Source organism: Pelophylax lessonae (genome assembly GCF_965119305.1).
Source record: "Pelophylax lessonae genome assembly, chromosome: 3".
In the NCBI taxonomy this organism is placed as follows: Eukaryota; Metazoa; Chordata; class Amphibia; order Anura; family Ranidae; genus Pelophylax; species Pelophylax lessonae.
In genome coordinates, this window is record NC_138770.1 from 31,600,163 (window position 1) to 31,618,902 (window position 18,740).

Below are 18,740 nucleotides of genomic sequence, written 5' to 3' on the forward strand. Positions count from 1 at the left end.
ATCAATGGCCAACACGGGACAACACTTCATCCATGTCTTTGGTGATCTCTGATCTCCTTATGAAGTGTTTCTTATATGATGAAGATCAGCCATGGAGTATATCTGAGGTGTATATCAGGGTGTGCTTCTTCCCCTCGTGTCCACCAATTCATATAGAGGACATTTCCCGCACTTAAGGCACTAATACACCTCCAAGGTTGTGTGGGACCCCTGATGTACAGGAAGAAAGGACTTCAGTGAGGAACAATTCCCTTATTTAGGACAGGGATATGGCTTCTCCCCCATGTGAGATCTCTGATGTTTGTAAAGATGGGACTTTTGTGAAAAACATTTCCCGCACTCAGGACAGGAATACGGCTTCTCACCAGTGTGTGATCTCTGATGCGTGGAAAGAGCAGACTTCACTAAAAAACATTTCCCGCACTCAGGACAGGAATACGGCTTCTCACCAGTGTGTGATCTCTGATGCGTGGAAAGAGCAGACTTCACTAAAAAACATTTCCCGCACTCAGGACAGGAATACGGCTTCTCATCCGTGTGCAATCTCTGATGTGTCGAAAGAGTGGACTTCTGTGAAAAACATTTCCCGCACTCAGGACAGGAATACGGCTTCTCACCAGTGTGTGATCTCTGATGCGTGGAAAGAGCAGACTTCACTGAAAAACATTTCCCACACTCAGGACAGGAATACAGCTTCTCACCCGTGTGCAATCTCTGATGTGTGGAAAGAGTGGACTTCCGTGAGAAACATTTCCCGCACTCAGAACAGGAATACAGTTTCTCACCCGTGTGCAATCTCTGATGTGTGAAAAGATGGAACTTCTCTGAAAAACATTTCCCACACTCAGGACAGGAATACGGTTTCTCACCCGTGTGCAATCTCTGATGTGTGAAAAGATTGGACTTACGTGAAAAACATTTCTCACACTCAGAACAGGAATACGGCTTCTCATCAGTGTGCAATCTCTTATGCGCGGAAAGAGTGGTCTTCCGTGAAAAACATTTCCCACACTCAGGACAGGAATACGGCTTCTCACCAGTGTGCAATCTCTGATGTGTGGAAAGACACGACTTGCGTGAAAAACATCTCCCACACTCAGAACAGGAATACGGCTTCTCATCAGTGTGCAATCTCTGATGCACAGAAAGATTAGACTTCTGTGAAAAACATTTCCCGCACTCAGAACAGGAATACAGCTTCTCATCAGTGTGCAATCTCTGATGCACAGAAAGATTGGACTTGCGTGAAAAACATTTTCCACACTCAGGACAGGAATACGGCTTCTCAGTGGTGTGAGAACTTTTATGCACAATAGGATTGTATTTAGCATGGAATCTCTTCCCGCATTCAGCATTGGAGAACCTCTTATCTGTTGGATGGACGGCACTGTCCCTCACAGTCTGAGGTTCCTCAGGATAAGAGGAATACGATGGTCCATCTACACTGTGTGGTGTCGGATGGACATTTGAGGTAGCCGGGTTTTCTCCTGGACTATACTGTGTGATGTCCTCATCTTCTACTTTACAGTCTGGAGACAAAGTGAGACAATCCTCTGAGGTTTTCCTCATCTCCCGTCCATCTGCTAAAATAGAAATACAAAGATTATTACTATATTAAAAAAGAATAGCACGCAAATGCAAAAGAAATAACTACCAAATCTGAAGACAATCCATAAATAAAAATGGGGGTTTGGTCCCACCATATGGCCATATCGTGCTCAAGCCCACTACTGCGTCAAAGTACCCCATTATCAGTGGGTCCTACACTATCCATGAAAAAGAGATGAATCCAGCCTTTCTAACCCTTGGAGATAATACTCCTTGCTGGGAAGGATGTGCAAATGCACTACAGGGGACTCCTCCTATATCCACTTGATGGTGGACACTGATTGAGTACAGGTGTGTGTGGGGGGGGGGCGGGGGTGGGGAGGGTTGCTCAACCTCGATAGTCTGGTCAGACCGAATACATAATAAACAGGCAAAAAATTTGGGGGAGCATACCCATGTATTTCTAAAGCTGCTGCAGCTATGAACCAAAAGACATGTATATTAAAAAAGAATAGCGCGCAAATGCAAAAGAAATAACTACCAAATCTGAAGACAATCCATAAATAAAAATGGGGATTTGGTCCCACCATATGGCCATATCGTGCTCAAGCCCACTACTGCGTCAAAGTACCCCATTATCAGTGGGTCCTACACTATCCATGAAAAAGAGATGAATCGAGCCTTTCTTACCCTTGGAGAGAATACTCCTTGCTGGGAAAGATGTGCAGATGCACTACAGGGGACTCCTCCTATATCCACTTGATGGTGGACACTGATTGAGTACAGGTGTGTGTGGGGGGGGGTGGGGTGGGGTGCTCAACCTCGATAGTCTGGTCAGACCGAATACATAATAAACGGGCAAAAAATTTTGGGGGAGCATACCCATGTATTTCTAAAGCTGCTGCAGCTATGAACCAAAAGACCCCCCCACACACACCTGTACTCAATCAGTGTCCACCATCAAGTGGATAAAGGAGGAGTCCCCTGTAGTGCATTTGCACATCTTTCCCAGCAAGGGGTATTATCTCCAAGGGTTAGAAAGGCTGGATTCATCTCTTTTTCATGGATAGTGTAGGACCCACTGATAATGGGGTACTTTGACGCAGTAGTGGGCTTGAGCACGATATGGCCATATGGTGGGACCAAACCCCCATTTTTATTTATGGATTGTCTTCACATTTGGTAGTTATTTCTTTTGCATTTGCGCGCTATTCTTTTTTAATATACATGTCTTTTGGTTCATAGCTGCAGCAGCTTTAGAAATACATGGGTATGCTCCCCCAAATTTTTTGCCTGTTTATTAAAGATTATTACTAGACATCAGAAGATTGGTTCCCCTAAACCAGGACTCCTCCCACATCAGGCAGCTTTGTCTCTGAGGATCTTACAATTCCCCCCCCAAGGTAACTAGTAAATGGGTCCTCTGATCTCCTACCAGTTCATTTCTTTATTCACGGACCTTAGTCAGAGAGTGAGGAAACAACGAGAACTGTCTTTTATAGGAGTGACAGTGATGAGGGGATTATAGGACGAGTGTCCCCTCCCCCTCTATCACTCATTGCCATCTTCCCAACACAAGAAGTCCTGCACTTCCTTATTTAGTCATGAATAAAAGCAGGGCTGAGCCCCACCAGAGGTCAGAGAGTGAGGATTGGGGGGGGGGGGGAGAACAACCCAGATGAAGACTGGACTGATCCTGAAGACCACCATCATTGGGTTATTGACTCCTCCCTCATTATCACTTTCTGTTTAAAGGTTCCAAGGTTGGAGGATGTTATCACATTATTATCAACATGTAAAAGTCTGTCCTCCAATCAAATCATCAGATATAAAATGTCCAGCTGGTAGGAAATGGGTGTAACAAAAGAGAATCCATATTATGTGTATATATAGCAGTGGGTAGAGGAGAGAGAGCAGTCAGGAGTATGTAATGTACAACATATTGTATAAGATACAACAGATAAGACTATATAGTATCAGAATGGGGTAATGTACAATATAGAGTATATAGTGCTGGGGTCAGGATTATGTATCATACAACATAGAGTATATAGTGCAGGGGTCAGGAGTATGTAATGTACAACATAGAGTATATAGTGCAGGGGTCAGGAGTATGTAATGTACAACATGGAGTATATAGTGCTGGGGTCAGGATTATGTATCGTACAACATAGAGTATATAGTGCAGGGGTCAGGAGTATGTAATGTACAACATAGAGTAGATAGAGCAGGGGTCAGGAGTCAAATATTTGTGTTTAGTAATCAGTTACAGAGGTCCCACACCGCTGCCTCCCATCTCCTGAGACTGCACTCAGTGACTTGGGTGAATTGTAATCCTGGGAGAAATGTTCTGTCAGAGATCTTGGTAGACCCGGGCATGGAGAAGAGGACCCAAGGTACATACCCCAGGTGTCTACGTCAAGCAACGTCTATGGTAAATAACAACATTTTGCTGCCAGGTGAACCCCAGAATCTCCATAAATCCAGTCTAGATACATAAAATTGTGCAGCACAGAGAAGGAAGATTATCCGAGAGAAATACAGGAATACAGGATGGGGAACACAGCTCAGGAAAGTGACCAGGAGATTACAGGCTGATATCACCCAGTCCCCGCTCTACACTGGACCAATCAGTGAGCAGTATGGGTGGAGGAATGTATTTAGTGTTAATGACCCACCTGTGCTGATCTCTGTAGGAGTGTCCTCCTCTATAAATGTCCCCGTTATTCCATCCTCCTCCATAGACTGCTGATCATCCCTCACATACTTCTCTTCTTCTTCTGCTTTAACCTCAAATTCTATATCGATTGGATCTCCACTCTAAATCAATCAAGAAAATGAGAGAGAATATCGTCTGAAAGATATAAGCTTCATTATTGTGATATTATATATAAAAAAAAAAAAAATATATAGATCCTCTCCAGAAGTCCATGTTCTAGATGCTCCAATCCACCAACCTTGTAACATTGAGGGATGGTGTGACCTTCCTGTGTGGAATCCCGGGAATACAGAGGATGGGGACATCTCTCTGGTGGGTTTCTGTAGCTGGATGACTCCACCATGGTGCCCTGATGCAGATCTTTGTGTTCCTTTAGAAACTCTGACTCCTCCATCACCCCATCCTCATCATCCTCCTCTTTTATCTCTTCTTTAACCTCAACTTTCGAATCTCTCAGGTTTCCACTCTGAATATAGAATAAAAATGACATCAATGGTAACAATGCAGATAATGTACAGATCCTAATGATACTATCAGTGATTGTTCCTCATCTACCTGATGATGGTGGGGGATGGTGTGATCTTCCTGTGTGGAATCCCGGGAATACAGAGGACGGGGACATCTCTCTGGTGGGTTCCCATTACTGGATCCATCTGTAGGAAACACACACACTGACTGAATACATTGTTTCTATGTGTTTATCAGATGATGGGGGATCTAGGTGGATCCTCCGTACTGCTCTCTCCTTTACAATAAAGTCTCCTCTTACCCGGTGATGTGAGGGGCGGCTGATTCTCCATCATGACGTCCTTCCCAGCACCGCTCACCTCTCCTGTCAGCAACTCAATGATCTCTCTGGTGACTTCTCAAATCTTCTTTGTATTTCTCTATTCTATCAGGGAGGGAGGTGGAGGCAATGTGATGGTCATATGATCTCCAGACTTCACAGGAGGAAAACTATAGATTTGGAGACAAATAGTAAAATCAAATGACATTCCCAGAATCCTCCTCACCTCACTGGTCAGGTCTCTTTTTATTTAAACCCCACTTCATGCTGAGGTTTCTGATATTACATACAATGCAGGTCCAACATCCCTACTTTGAAAGTAAGGAGGCCTGGGGTTCAGCCCACATCCTAAGAGCACCAGAAATAAAGAGTCGGATATAGGGATATTGGAGGGAGGAGCTGTGAGGTCAGTGTGATGTCATAGGATTCTCTGACTCTGATTGGAGGGAAATTGGGAGGAGGAGCTGTGTGGTCAGTGTCATGTCATAGCAGTGGGGGAATTACCAGGGTTGCAGCAGTCGCACTTGTGAAATGGGTCCTGGAGTTCCACCACTGTAGGGGGGCCTGCCACTGCTCGGTAGATAGTACACTGGTCATTAACGTGCACTCTCACAGGCACACAGTCCCCGCCCCGCCCATCCTCTCTGCCCGCAGTCATGGGTACTTACAGGCACACAGTCCCTGCCCATCCTCTCTGGCCGCCCATTGAGTTCAGTAGGGTTGGGAGATACAATGTCGGGGGACTGAAAGAGAAAATCAGCTGACCCGGGCTGGGCCAGTAGAGTGAAGGGGGAGGAGCTCTCCACCGTGTGAGGAGACCCCAAGATGGGATAGGATTTGCTGGAGACACAGGAAGAAAGCCGAAGATATACTGAGACCTAGCAAAGAGGAGGGACGAGTGATCTGCAAGGGAGTGACACTGATTCCATCCCTCAATATCAGCACTGCCACTGATTCCCACCCCCCCTTCCCCTCCATACACACACCAGTACCTTTGCTCCAAATGAAACCATCCCCCCAACCACTGCTACCACTCATCCCATTCCATCCCCCTCAACCACCACCCTTGCCACTGATCCCATGCCCCCCTCACCACTGCCGCTCATCCCATCCCCCCACCACCACTGCTCCCATCTCCCCCTCACCGCTACCACTGATCCCCCCCCATACCAGCACCTTTGCTGCCACTGAATCCATCCCCCCCACCACTGCTACCACTCATCCCATTCCATCCCCCCCCAACCACCACCCTTGCCACTGATCCCATGCCCCCTCACCACTGCCACTCATCCTATCCCCCCACCACCACTGCTCCCATCTCCCCCTCACCGCTGCCACTCAGCCCCCCACCACTGATCCCATCCCATTACCCCCCCCAACCACCACCCCGTATCTCATTCCATCCCATCCCCCACCACCCCTGCCACTCATTCCATTCCCCCCACTGCTGCCACTCATCCCATCCCCTCCACCATTGCTGCCTCTCATCCCAGCCCACCACCACTGCCACTTATCCCTTTCCATTCCCCCCTCCACCACAGCTGCCAATCATCCCATCCCCCCACCACAACCGCTGCCACTGATCCCATCCCCACCCAACCACCACTGCTGCCACTGATCCCATCCCCCACCACCACCGCTGCCACTCATCCCAGGGGCGCAACTAAAGGGGTCACAATGGTTGTGACCCATGTAATTTCCCTGTACACCTGGATGAGAAGGGGGGGCATATAGAGGAACAAATCCCTCCATTTTTCTCCTGCAGCTGCTAAAAGCCAAGTTCTCCTCCTCTCCCTCCCATAGGCATGAGGAAAATGGAGGGGCTTTGTTCCTCTATGTGTCACCCCCGCTGCCCCTCCTATCCAGGTCCTGCTGCCCTCCAACCCCCGTGATAAGTGGGAACGGCCCTGGCCGGGGCTCAGGGTGACCCTTCATGGTTTCTTGCACTAGGGCCCTGAAGGTTCTAGTTACGCCTCTGTGTCATAGGATTCTCTGACCCTGATAGGAGGGACATTAGGAGGAGCTGTGTGGTCAGTGTGGTGTCATAGGATTCTCTGACTCTGATTGGAGAGACATTGGGAGGAGCTGTGTGGTCAGTGTGGTGTCAAAGGATACTCTGATCCTGATAGGAGGAATATTGGGAGGAGGAGCTGTGTGGTCAGTGTCCTGTCATAAGATATTCTGACTCTGATTGGAGGGACATTGGGAGGAGGAGCTGTGGGGGCACTGTGTGAGGTTTCTGCACACAAAAAAATCATATTCTCCCGGGTGCGTCCCACCTCTTCTAAAATTAAAGATTAACTTTTTCTGTGGGCTTTGTCAGGACTTATGTTCCTGTGATCTCCGTGTACTCCAGAGACTTTACTGATCACATTTTAGGATGAATATCTGAGACTGGGATCATTACGGGGAAAAAAAAACATTCTGGATATTTACTACAAATGAGATTTTTTCCTCTTTCTTATTTGAATCCTAAAAAATAAAGACATACATATTCCAATCCTCCTTAAATACACCCCCCCCACACTAATAAAAGTGGTATAATCCGTTTGTCAGGAGTGTGTTGTTGTCAGGGCTGGGCTTCTGCTATCAATAGCAGCACAGAGGCTGCTCAGCTGTCGGGTAATTAGCAGCCATTCATTGTTTCCACAGTAACTAACCTGGTTACCATTACCTGCCTCATTAGTCCAGCCTACAGCCAGACCCTTTTTGCTATTTAAACTGCCTTGCTCATTTCCTCCGTGCCTTTGCCTGGTCAACATCTCTAGTGTGTCTCTGTTATGACTTGCCCTGGCTGACGTCTCTTCTGATTTCTATTCCTGATTTTTGGCTTCTAACAACACTGATTTCTGATCCCAGCTTGTCTGATTACCCGCTCTGTCTTCCGTTTTTGACTACGTTCCTGTTCTGTGTTATTTTTGCTATTACATTAAAGGTGTGATTTTTAACTACTTTTCTGTCTCTGCCTGGTTTATGGTTCCTGACAGTTGTGCTCTCTCCTCATTCCAGCATCCTGGTTTTGGCTGTGATGTATTCTTTCTTTCTTTCGGTATATCTGCAAAGTGAGTGATGTGGTCAGTCTCTGGGTGGAGACCAAATCTTTTTGAAGCCAAGCAAGCCTGCAGTCCCATGCTTGTGATATTGCGTTTGTAACATGTGCTCCAAGCTCTCTGTTTGTCTGCCCTGCTGTTTGGATTCTCTTGTTGAAGGCTTTAATGCAGATCTCGACTACTCTCTGAACTCTGCCTGCCTTTTGACTATGGATTTGACCCTGACTATTGTGAACCTTGCCTGCCTTGTAACTGGACTGTCGTTGAACCACTCTGCCTGTCTGCCAACCGCAAGTACCTGGTTGCTGTGCTCAGTTCGTTCCTGCCCTGGTGGAGTGGCCAGGCATCATAGCATTGTGTTCAAACTTAAAAAGGTGCTGCGCCAGAAACAAAGTGTAACATATATCGGAAATCAATCTGTGTATACAATAAAAATTGCAATCTCAGTGTCCATAAAGCATAGGTGCATTCCGGTATCCAGAACTGTGATCACCCAATAACGTGATTAGTACAAAATACTGTGCTTCACTCCACCACAACCAGAGATCTAAGCCTCTCACCTTAAACTTTGACCCAGAGACCTGAGACAAACAAAGCTTTTACCCCTCAGGGGTCACAGGCAGGTGTAACCGGATGGTGTGGAGGTTTCACTAACGGATGCACTGGGACCAGGTAACCGCGAAGGTGCCGCTCTCACACAGGGCACAAAGAGATCACCACATAAGCAGAAAGAAATCGAATGCTCTCTAGGCCCCGCAAGGAGAGTAAAGGGCCACAGGATCAGTGGGAAGAGCCCCAGGCTTGAAGGGAAGGGCCCCGGCCAGGGGTCCGGGGGGGGGGCCCTTCATGGTTTCTAGCACCAGGGCCCTGCGCCTCTGGCACAATATAAATTCTGTAAAATAATTATAATATATGTGTGTATCGTCATCTGCTGGAGATAAAAGATGTCACAGTGACTATGGAGGAATGGGACGGACATGACGGGGGGGGGGATTACTGGGTGTAAATAGAAAATAAGATCTTATTACCTCCTCTGCTGCCACTTCCAGCGATGTCTCCTCTCTTCTTTGTGCCACATGGAACTTCTGGTGTGTACCTGACATCACTTCCTGTGATATCACTTCCTGTCTTCCATAGAGACCTCCTGTCTGGGTAGAAGTGAGATCACCACCTTGTGGAGCTCAGAGGAACTGCTGCCCCGAGAAATGCCTCGTAGTGCGAACACGGCCTTGTGCTGTGTGTGTATGTACTGTATATCCTTATAGATGGGTCATCTCCACTCCCAGCAAGGGGGAGAGAAATATATTACTGCCTATTACCATCACACGCTCACCCCCCCCCCCCTTCCTGGCCAGGCGGGCTGCATGCTCGGATTAACAGTTTGGTATTTATTTCCTGGCTGACCTCACACTGTTTTTTTTTTGTTTCTTTGCTTTTAGGACACTTTTAAACACCTACTAGATTCACAGTCTGGAATGTAATTTTGGGGTACTCAAAATTTGGGGGTGTGAAAGAAAAAAGTCTTTACCACTTTCCGACCTCCCTATAGCAGTTTTATTGCTACAGGGCTGCTGCTTAGAACCCCGTATATAAACTTGATCCTGCACTTCCAGGTAGCGTGCACAAGTGCGCGCTGCCAGCGGCTCCCTACCACTGTGATTCTACACAGCAGGTCCCGCAGACGCGATGTCCGCTGTCACCCGGTGATCGTTGGGTACACAGGCAGAATGGCAATCCGTCTATGTAAACCAGTGTTTCTCAACTCCGGTCCTCAGGGCACACTAACAGGCCAGGTTTGCAAGATAACTGAAATACATCACAGGTGATATAATTTGCTGCTCAGTGATTGCAGTACTCTAGTCTGCATCTCCCCAAGGTAATACTTAAAATCTGGCCTGTTAGTGAGCCCTGAGGACTGGAGTTGAGAAACACTGATGTAAACAAGGCAGATTGCCATTCTGTCAGTAGGGAAGGCATGGTCCTATGTTCCTGCAAGCAGAGGCACTGACCCATGCCTTCCCCTAGTAAAAGCACCGCCCCCAATACAAAAACACTGGTTAGGCACACATTTAACCCTTTGATTGCCCCTTCCCAGCCAGTGTCATTAGTACAGTGACAGTGCATATTTTTAGCACTGATCACTGTATTGGTGTCACTGGTTCCCACAAAGTGTCAGTTAGTGTCTGATTTGTCCGCTGCAATAAAGTCCTGCTGTAAGTCACCGATCCCCGCTATTACTAGTGAAAAAATAAAAATTCCATAAATATATCCCATAGTTTATAGATGAGATAACTTTTGCGCAAACCAATTAATATACGCTTATTGAGATTTATTTTAAACAAAAACATGTAGCAGAATACATATTGGCATAAATTAATGAAGAAATATTTTTTTGCATTTTTATTGGATGTTTTATAGCAGAAAGTAAAAAATATTGTTTTGTCAGACATTTTTTGTTTATAGCGCAAAAATGAAAAACCGCAGAGGTGATTAAACATCACCCAAAGAAATCTCTATTTGTGGGGAAAAAAAGAACATTGACTTTATTTGGGTACATCGTCGCACGACCGCGTAATTGACAGTTAACAACTTCAACCCCGGAAGATTTACCCCCCTTAATGACCAGGCTATTTTTTGCATTACTTTCATTGAAAATTGCGCGGTCGTGCGATGCTGTACCCAAATAAAATCAATGTCCTTTTTTTCCACAAATAGAGCTTTCTTTTGGGGGTTATTTGATCACCTCTGCGTTTTTAATTTTTTGCGCTATAATCAAAAAATGACCGACAATTTTAAAAAGAAAAACAATATTTTTTACTTTCATGAGGGCGGCGCCTGTAAAAACAATCAAGCGGCTGAACAGCCCATATGATTGGTTTTATGGTGCAGGGAATCACCGGCAGAAAAAGAAGATATGTGAATGATGCTTGTAGCTCCACCCATCATCCCTATATCTTCACTCAAAGTCCATGACGTCATATGAGGTCGTTGGGCGGGAAGTGGTTTAATACAGGAGAATAATGTCCGCGCCCCCCTAAGCATCCGCTTATTTGTAGAGACATAAACCATTTGGAGTGCCAGAATCCCAATCTTCTTCTCATTGGTATAATGTCAAGGATTTTGCAGACACAGGAAATTAACTTTTCAACGTTAGCAAGCATGTTGTGTGAAGGTCCTTCTTCATTATAATGACAATGTGGGGCAGAGAAATCCTCTGCACCTTCCTCCAGTACGGCATCCATATCCTCTCCATTCCCTCCTGTCTCTGCGTCATAAACTAGTGAAGATAACCCGCAAATATATCCCATTCTAGGTTGGTGCACATTATTCTGCTCACACAATCATTGCAAGTCCAGCTGGTCACAGAGTCATCAAAAGACACTTGAATGGACAATCATGCTCCAACAAAATACTCCTTTATTAGAATATATCCAGAAGTGACAACATGGCAGGAGAAAGGAGACTGTCAACGCGTTTCACACTACAAGCATTTAGTCATAGCAAACCCGCTATACTGCTTTCTCTCTATTTAAACATACAACATCAATAACCATATTAATTAATATTTAAGCTGAACATCATAGACATGTGCAGAATGGAAACATTTGTTTTATTTCGGATAAATCTGTTTAGTTATTTATTTCGCTTTCTAGAATTTGTTTCATTTCACGCTTTCAGGGCAATTCGAATCGGTTGAAAATGTATCAAGCATTGTTGCAGAAGCAAAGGATTCCTCCTGGCACAATCAGAGGCTTTAAGGTGACTGAATGTTCAAGCATGGCCTGAAGTGCTTGTCCTGAAGGTCCAAATGTCTGAGACCAAAACTGTACCCTCCTATCAGAAGAGGAGCAACCAGCTCCCCATAAGATATGTATGGGTGGCACAATCTGAAAAAGACCGGTAAGCAACCTCTCTCCTGAAGTGGAGCTCTTTTCTGACTATTTAGTTGAGGACTCTCCTTCTCTCTTCTATTCTTTCTGGACTTCAAGTCAGAACTGCAGGAGCAAACCTCTTTGGAGTTAGACACTGACTCTAGAACTGCAGTTTATTTCATTCGGCAGACATTTACTCTAAAGCAGGAGGCGGACTAAATGCAGCTCATTGCTATCAATTGAAGCTAGCCCTTAAAGGATACAGTTTAAACCTTTGCAATGCAGACAAGATTGTCCCACTCATAGAATTATTATTTTGGACAGAATCAATGTTCTTCATCTCAACTTCCATTGCATTGGAAGAGAGGCAAAGGTTAAGGCAGGTTCACAGGCTACAACTGCAGACAGATATACCCCTTAGGGACAAGTCCAACACAAAGTTACCACCAGAAGACCCTAAACCCCCCAAGGACCCACCTAATCATCATTATTGAGTATACCCCTGAAGGACACAGCATCCCCCAATGGCAACTCCATGCATATGGCTAAGCTCATGAAGGCCACGTCAACCAAATAGGTGACTCATTATACTGGAAGACCTCTCCCTCTTCACAAGCGCCTAATCTGACGTCCTGCAGTGCAGGTAGAAGTGTTCTGGTTGGGGTTTGAACTTAGCAACCCAGTGCTGCAAGGTGATGACCACTAAGACATTCCGCTGCTCTGTCCTTCTGTTCAATTTGCACCACTCTTCTAGCACGGGCTTCTAGCTTAAACATCATAGGGAAAAAAGGCAATGCACTGCTTTGGAAGTGCGAAAAAAAATTGCATTGTAGTTACCTCTGCAGGAAGGGAGGTACAAAAACCTGCTTATAGACATCTCATCTTCCTTTTAGGAATTGTTTGAAGAGGGTTAAATTGGTCAGTTGACTGATCCTGCAAGGGAAAAGCTTGACATTGTCAGAGTTGAGACTCCTTGCACAGGGAGAGTTGTAACAGACTCCTTTAGAGTGTCTTGACTACCAGTGGCAACCTGTTGGTAGGGGTCATCTTCCTCCCTGGATGCCTGAACAAAGCAGGAAATTTATACAGGGTTTTGCCTGTCAAGCACCAAAGGCCCAGTCTACAGTGTGCATAATACATGCAGATCTGGAGAGGTTTAATAGAAAGTGTCCATTAGTCAGCTTCCCATACACCAGCTTTATGAGGCCTGCAGAAGGGCTGACAATCCAGGAACAGTATCAGTAAGGAAGACGCTGCCCCCCTCCAGCTATAACCTGCATAGAGCAGCCACAGCATAGAGGGATTAGGCTGCAGCCGCACAAGGACCTGTCGCAGTAAGGAATAAATCCATGATAAATAGAGACGGTGCAAGGGAGAACTCCATATTGTTAGGAAAAAAAATATTATACCATATATAATTGCTACTCAAGCTATGTAGTAATTTATTTTTTAAATTCCTAAATCAAACTATGGCAAGACAGTGTAACAGTTGTTTGATTTCTAGGTGAGAAAAACCTGTAAGGGGTTAATTACTGCTAAAGGAATACTGACACTGCAGCTTCTCACAGAGCACCATCCCAGCAGGTGAATAATCAAACAGACCAGTAGCGGCCGGTCTATAGGGGGCGCAGGGGCGCCGCCCTCCCAATCTGTGGCCAAAGAGAAAAAAAGAATACCATTTTCAGCCCAGGGCCTACTAGTGGCTATGGGGGGTGGGATTTTGCACCCCACGTGCGGCAGGCAGAGGCGCCGATTGGCGGACTTCTAGGGGTCTCTGCATCCCAACACTACCCACTTTAGTGATGTCCTGGTTGTGATTGGTCCAGACTCCAGCCTGGACCAATGACACAGGGCGACATCCCGGGTGACGTGACACATGGGGGCGGTGCGTGCATCAGTCATTCACCGTCCCAGTGTCATGTCATTACCTTCCCGCCCGCCGGTGCCGTCAGACCAGAGGAGAGCCAGCGCGTGAGGAAGAAGACAGAAGAGGGAATCGTTCCTCTTGTGTTATTCTCGTCTGCGTCTCAGTGTCTGTAAGTAGTCCCGGGCCGACTCAGCAGCAGCAGCACGCAGTGACGACACTAGTGAGTGAGGTAAGTGAAGTGATGCCTCAGGGGGGGACCCGGCCAACACACTGCTTGGGACATGCACGCACGCACACTGGTCTCTGCATTGATAGGGGGGGCACGGAAGACAAGCTGGTCACAGCATTGATGGGACATGGGGCACGGCAATCTGGTCACTGATGATGGGGGCACAGCAAACTGGTCACTGCATTGATGATGGGGGCACGGAAAGCTGGTCACTGCATTGATGATGGGGGCACGGCAAGCTGGTCACTGCATTGATGATGGGAGCATGGCAAGCTGGTCACTGCATTGATGATGGGGGCACGGCAAGCTGGTCACTGTATTGATGATGGGGGCATGGCAAGCTGGTCACTGCATTGATGATGGGGGCACGGCAAGCTGGTCACTGCATTGATGATGGGGGCAGACAAGCTGGTCTCTGCATTGATGATGGGGGCAGACAAGCTGGTCTCTGCATTGATGATGGGGGCAATCAAGCTGGTCACTGCATTGATGATGGGGGCAGACAAGCTGGTCACTGCATTGATGATGGGGGCAGACAAGCTGGTCACTGCATTGATGATGGGGGCAGACAAGCTGGTCACTGCATTGATGATGGGGGCAGACAAGCTGGTCTCTGAATTGATGATGGGGGCAGACAAGCTGGTCTCTGCATTGATGATGGGGGCAGACAAGCTGGTCACTGCATTGATGATGGGGGCAGACAAGCTGGTCACTGCATTGACGATGGGGGCAGACAAGCTGGTCACTGCATTGATGATGGGGGCAGACAAGCTGGTCACTGCATTGATGATGGGGGCAGACAAGCTGGTCTCTGAATTGATGATGGGGGCAGACAAGCTGGTCTCTGAATTGATGATGGGGGCAGACAAGCTGGTCTCTGAATTGATGATGGGGGCAGACAAGCTGGTCACTGCATTGATGATGGGGGCAGACAAGCTGGTCACTGCATTGATGGGGGCACGGCGCTCTGGTCATGTCTAAGGCCTACATATACAGGGTATCTGTGGCCTATAAATATTAACAGCCTGTGTACAGTATGTATATCTGTGTTGGAGTTAATTCATGTGCAGACATTTACTAATTTATGTGAATTCAGTGAGCAGGCTCTAAATTATTTTACTTTTTAAATGGCATTGCTTTTCATAGGACAATTACTCCTCTTCAGAATATTAACTTTCTGTTTTAATAATTTTACTGAGTTTTATACCATCTTATACCAGGCCGCTGTGTGCCATTTACTATTAATAAATATATAGTGCCAGCCAGGCCAGCAGCCTGCTTAGCAGTGTACACAATATAAGACAGCGCAGGCCAGGCCAATTACATTGTACATCAGGTAAAGTGCTATGCTAACTTAGCCAGTGTACAATGTAATTGGCCTGGCCTGTGCTGTCTTATATTGTGTACACTGCTAAGCAGGCTGCTGGCCTGGCTGGCACTATATATTTATTAATAGTAAATGGCACACAGTGGCCTGGTATAAGATGGTTCCCAAGTTGGTGGCACTGTTCCTTGATTACTGAAGTCCCCTTTAACACTTGTGTGACGTCAAAGTCACGCATTTTTTTTACCGCGTTTTTTGCCACAAATTTTTCTTTTTGGGCCCCCCCCAAAAATTTTGAGCACCAGCCGCCACTGAAACAGACCCTGCCATACAGATGTAGCGCCCTCCTAGGTAGGTGCTAGAATGAGTGGATATTGTTTTTGGTTTCTCTGCCTAACAGGGACACAGCTCATGCTGTCTTGATGTTTCACACTGATCCAATAGCCATGGAGTATATTGGACAGTGGGTGGAAACCTGGCAGATGAGAGCATGGATGTCTGTACCAATGTTGTTGAAGTATTTTCTAATTTGTGTATATTGTCTAGTATAAGGTGTTATTAACCACTTAAGCCCCGGAAGATTTTAGCCCCTTCCTGACCAGGTTTGTAAAATCTTCCCACACAAAATGTACTCAGCCAATGAAAGGCAATGACTCCATTTTTATTCTTCTCCTGCTATCAATTGCCAACACAGGACAACACTTCATCCATGTCTCTGGTGATCTCTGATCTCCTTACGAAGTGTTTCTTACATGATGAAGATCAGCCATGGAGTATATCTGAAGTATATATCAGGGTGTGCTTCTTCCCCACATGTCTACCAACATTCATATAGAAGACATTTCCCGCACCCAAGGCACAAATACACCTCCAGGGTTGTGTGGGACCCCTGATGTATAAGAAGACAGGACTTCAGTGAGGAACAATTCCCTCACTCAGGACAGGAAAGTGGCTTCTCTCCCGTGTGAGATCTCTGATGTGTGGAAATATTGGACTTCTGTGAAAAACATTTCCCGTACTCAGGACAGGAATACGGCTTCTCACCAGTGTGAGATCTCTGATGTTTGGAAAGAGTGGACTTCTCTGAAAAAAAATTTCCCACACTCAGGACAGGAATATGGCTTCTCACTAGTGTGCAATCTCTGATGTGTGGAAAGAGTAGACTTCTCTGAAAAAGATTTCCCGCACTTAGGACAGGGATATGCCTTTTCCCCCGTGTGAAATCTCTGATGACTGGAAAGAGTGGACTTCTGTGAAAAACATTTCCCACACTCAGGACAGGAATATGGCTTCTCACCAGTGTGAGATCTTTTATGCACATTAAGCTTGCATTTAAAACGGAAACACTTCCCGCACTCAGTACAGGAGTATCTCTTATCTGCTGTAAGGACGGCACCGTCCCTCACAGTCTGAAGTTTCTGAGGATAGGAGGAATACGATTGTTTGGGCACTGTCCCTCACAGTCTGAGGTTCCTCAGGATAAGATGAATACGATGGTCCGGCACCGTCCCTCACAGTCTGAAGTTTCTCAGGATAGGAGGAATACGATTGTTTGGGCACTGTCCCTCACAGTCTGAGGTTCCTCAGGATAAGATGAATACGATGGTCCGGCACTGTCCCTCACAGTCTGAGGTTCCTCAGGATAAGAGGAATACGATGGTCCGGCACCGTCCCTCACAGTCTGAGGTTCCTCAGGATAAGAGGAATACGATGGTCCGGCACTGTCCCTCACAGTCTGACGTTCCTCAGGATAAGAGGAATACGATGGTCCGGCACTGTCCCTCACAGTCTGAGGTTCCTCAGGATAAGAGGAATACGATGGTCCATCTACACTGTGTGGTCCCGGATGGACATTTGAGGTAGCCGGGTTTTCTCCTGGACTATACTGTGTGATGTCCTCATCTTCTACTTAACAGTCTGGAGACAAAGTGAGACAATCCTCTGAGGTTTTCCTCATCTCCCGTCCATCTACTACTATTATTACTAGACATCAGCAGATTGGTTCCCCTAAACCAGGACTCCGCCCACATCAGGCAGCTTTGTCTCTGAGGATCTTACAATTCCCCCCTCAAGAGACTCTCCCCTCAAGGGAGAGGGACAGATCAGATTCAGGTGCTGGAGGAAGATTTCTGTAATTGTTGTCCATCACTAATCCCCTTCTCTGTGTGGGCCCCCCTGTGTGCTCGGGCCCCCTACAAGAGGGCTGGTGCCCCCCCCCCCCTATCAGCGGCCCTGTGTAGGGCAGTCAGTGTAGTGCTGTGCTGATCCTTGTGTGTAGGGCAGTCAGTGTTGTGTAGGGATGATTCTTGTATTACACAGTGTAGTGCAGTCAGTGTAGTGTAGTGTAGTGTAGTGATGATTCTTGAATAACACAGTGTACTGCAGTCAGTGTAGTGTAGTGCTGTGCTGATCCTTGTGTGTAGGGCAGTCAATGTAGTGTAGTGCTGATCCATGTGTGTAGGGCAGTCAGTGTAGTGTAGTACTGTGCTGATCCTTGTGTGTAGGGAAGTCAGTGAAGTGTAGTACTGTGCTGATCCTTGTGTAGGGCAGTCAGTGTAGTGTAGTACTGTGCTGATCCTTGTGTGTAGGGCAGTCAGTGTAGTGCTGTGCTGATCCTTGTGTAGGGCAGTCAGTGTAGTGTAGTGCTGTGCTGATTCATCTTGTATGACACAGTGTAGTGCAGTCGGTGTAGTGCTGTGCTGTGATTCTTGTGTAACACGGTGTAGTGGGGCCACTGAAGTGTTGGTGTCTACAACACGTCTGTGTCACCTCACGGATCCCATTTTTTTTTAATTGATATATTTTTTTTTCTTTTGCTGTATTAGATTCTGTTGCTGCAATATTAGTACTCCCCCTTCTGTGTCGCATGTGCTATTAGTTCTGCATCAGCAGTGGGGGTTTTTTTTTTGAGGTGCAGCAGCACTAAATTTATTTAGGGCATAATTGCTGTCCTGCCTTTTGTGTCGCAGGTGCTATTCCTTCTGTGTCAGCAGTGGGGTTTTTTTTTGTGGCACAGCAGCACTAATTGTACTTAGGGCAAAGTTGCTGTCCTCCCTTTTGTGTCACAGGTGCTATTCCTAATGCATCCGCAGTGTTTTTTTTTTTTTTTTTATGGCGCAGCAGCACTAATTGTATTTTTTTTAATTTAAACATTGTCTTTTATTGAAACATTATACTGTACATATGAAAAAGGTACAATATTACAAATATGGCTTGATGAGTAAGCAATGAACAGAAAGTAAAACTTGAAAAATATTCAAGGGAGTCTTTCATCCCTGATGAACACAAATTTATGCAAGACAAGGTGTAACTCACAATAGAAGGAGAACTATTATGTAAACCCA

At 46.3% G+C, this 18,740-nt stretch overlaps 1 protein-coding gene across 1 annotated transcript in view; it reads right to left on the reverse strand.

Annotated features, from left to right (window-relative positions):
• LOC309550269 (uncharacterized protein) overlaps nucleotides 1–18,740 on the reverse strand; it is a gene marked incomplete at its 5' end in the record, with an annotated part of 110,052 nt that overhangs the window by 43,301 nt on the left and 48,011 nt on the right. The window contains one exon of the mRNA XM_082250677.1: nucleotides 312–1,281. Coding sequence (XP_082106803.1) covers nucleotides 312–1,281 — 970 coding nt within the window. The remainder of the gene's footprint in view (nucleotides 1–311; nucleotides 1,282–18,740) is intronic.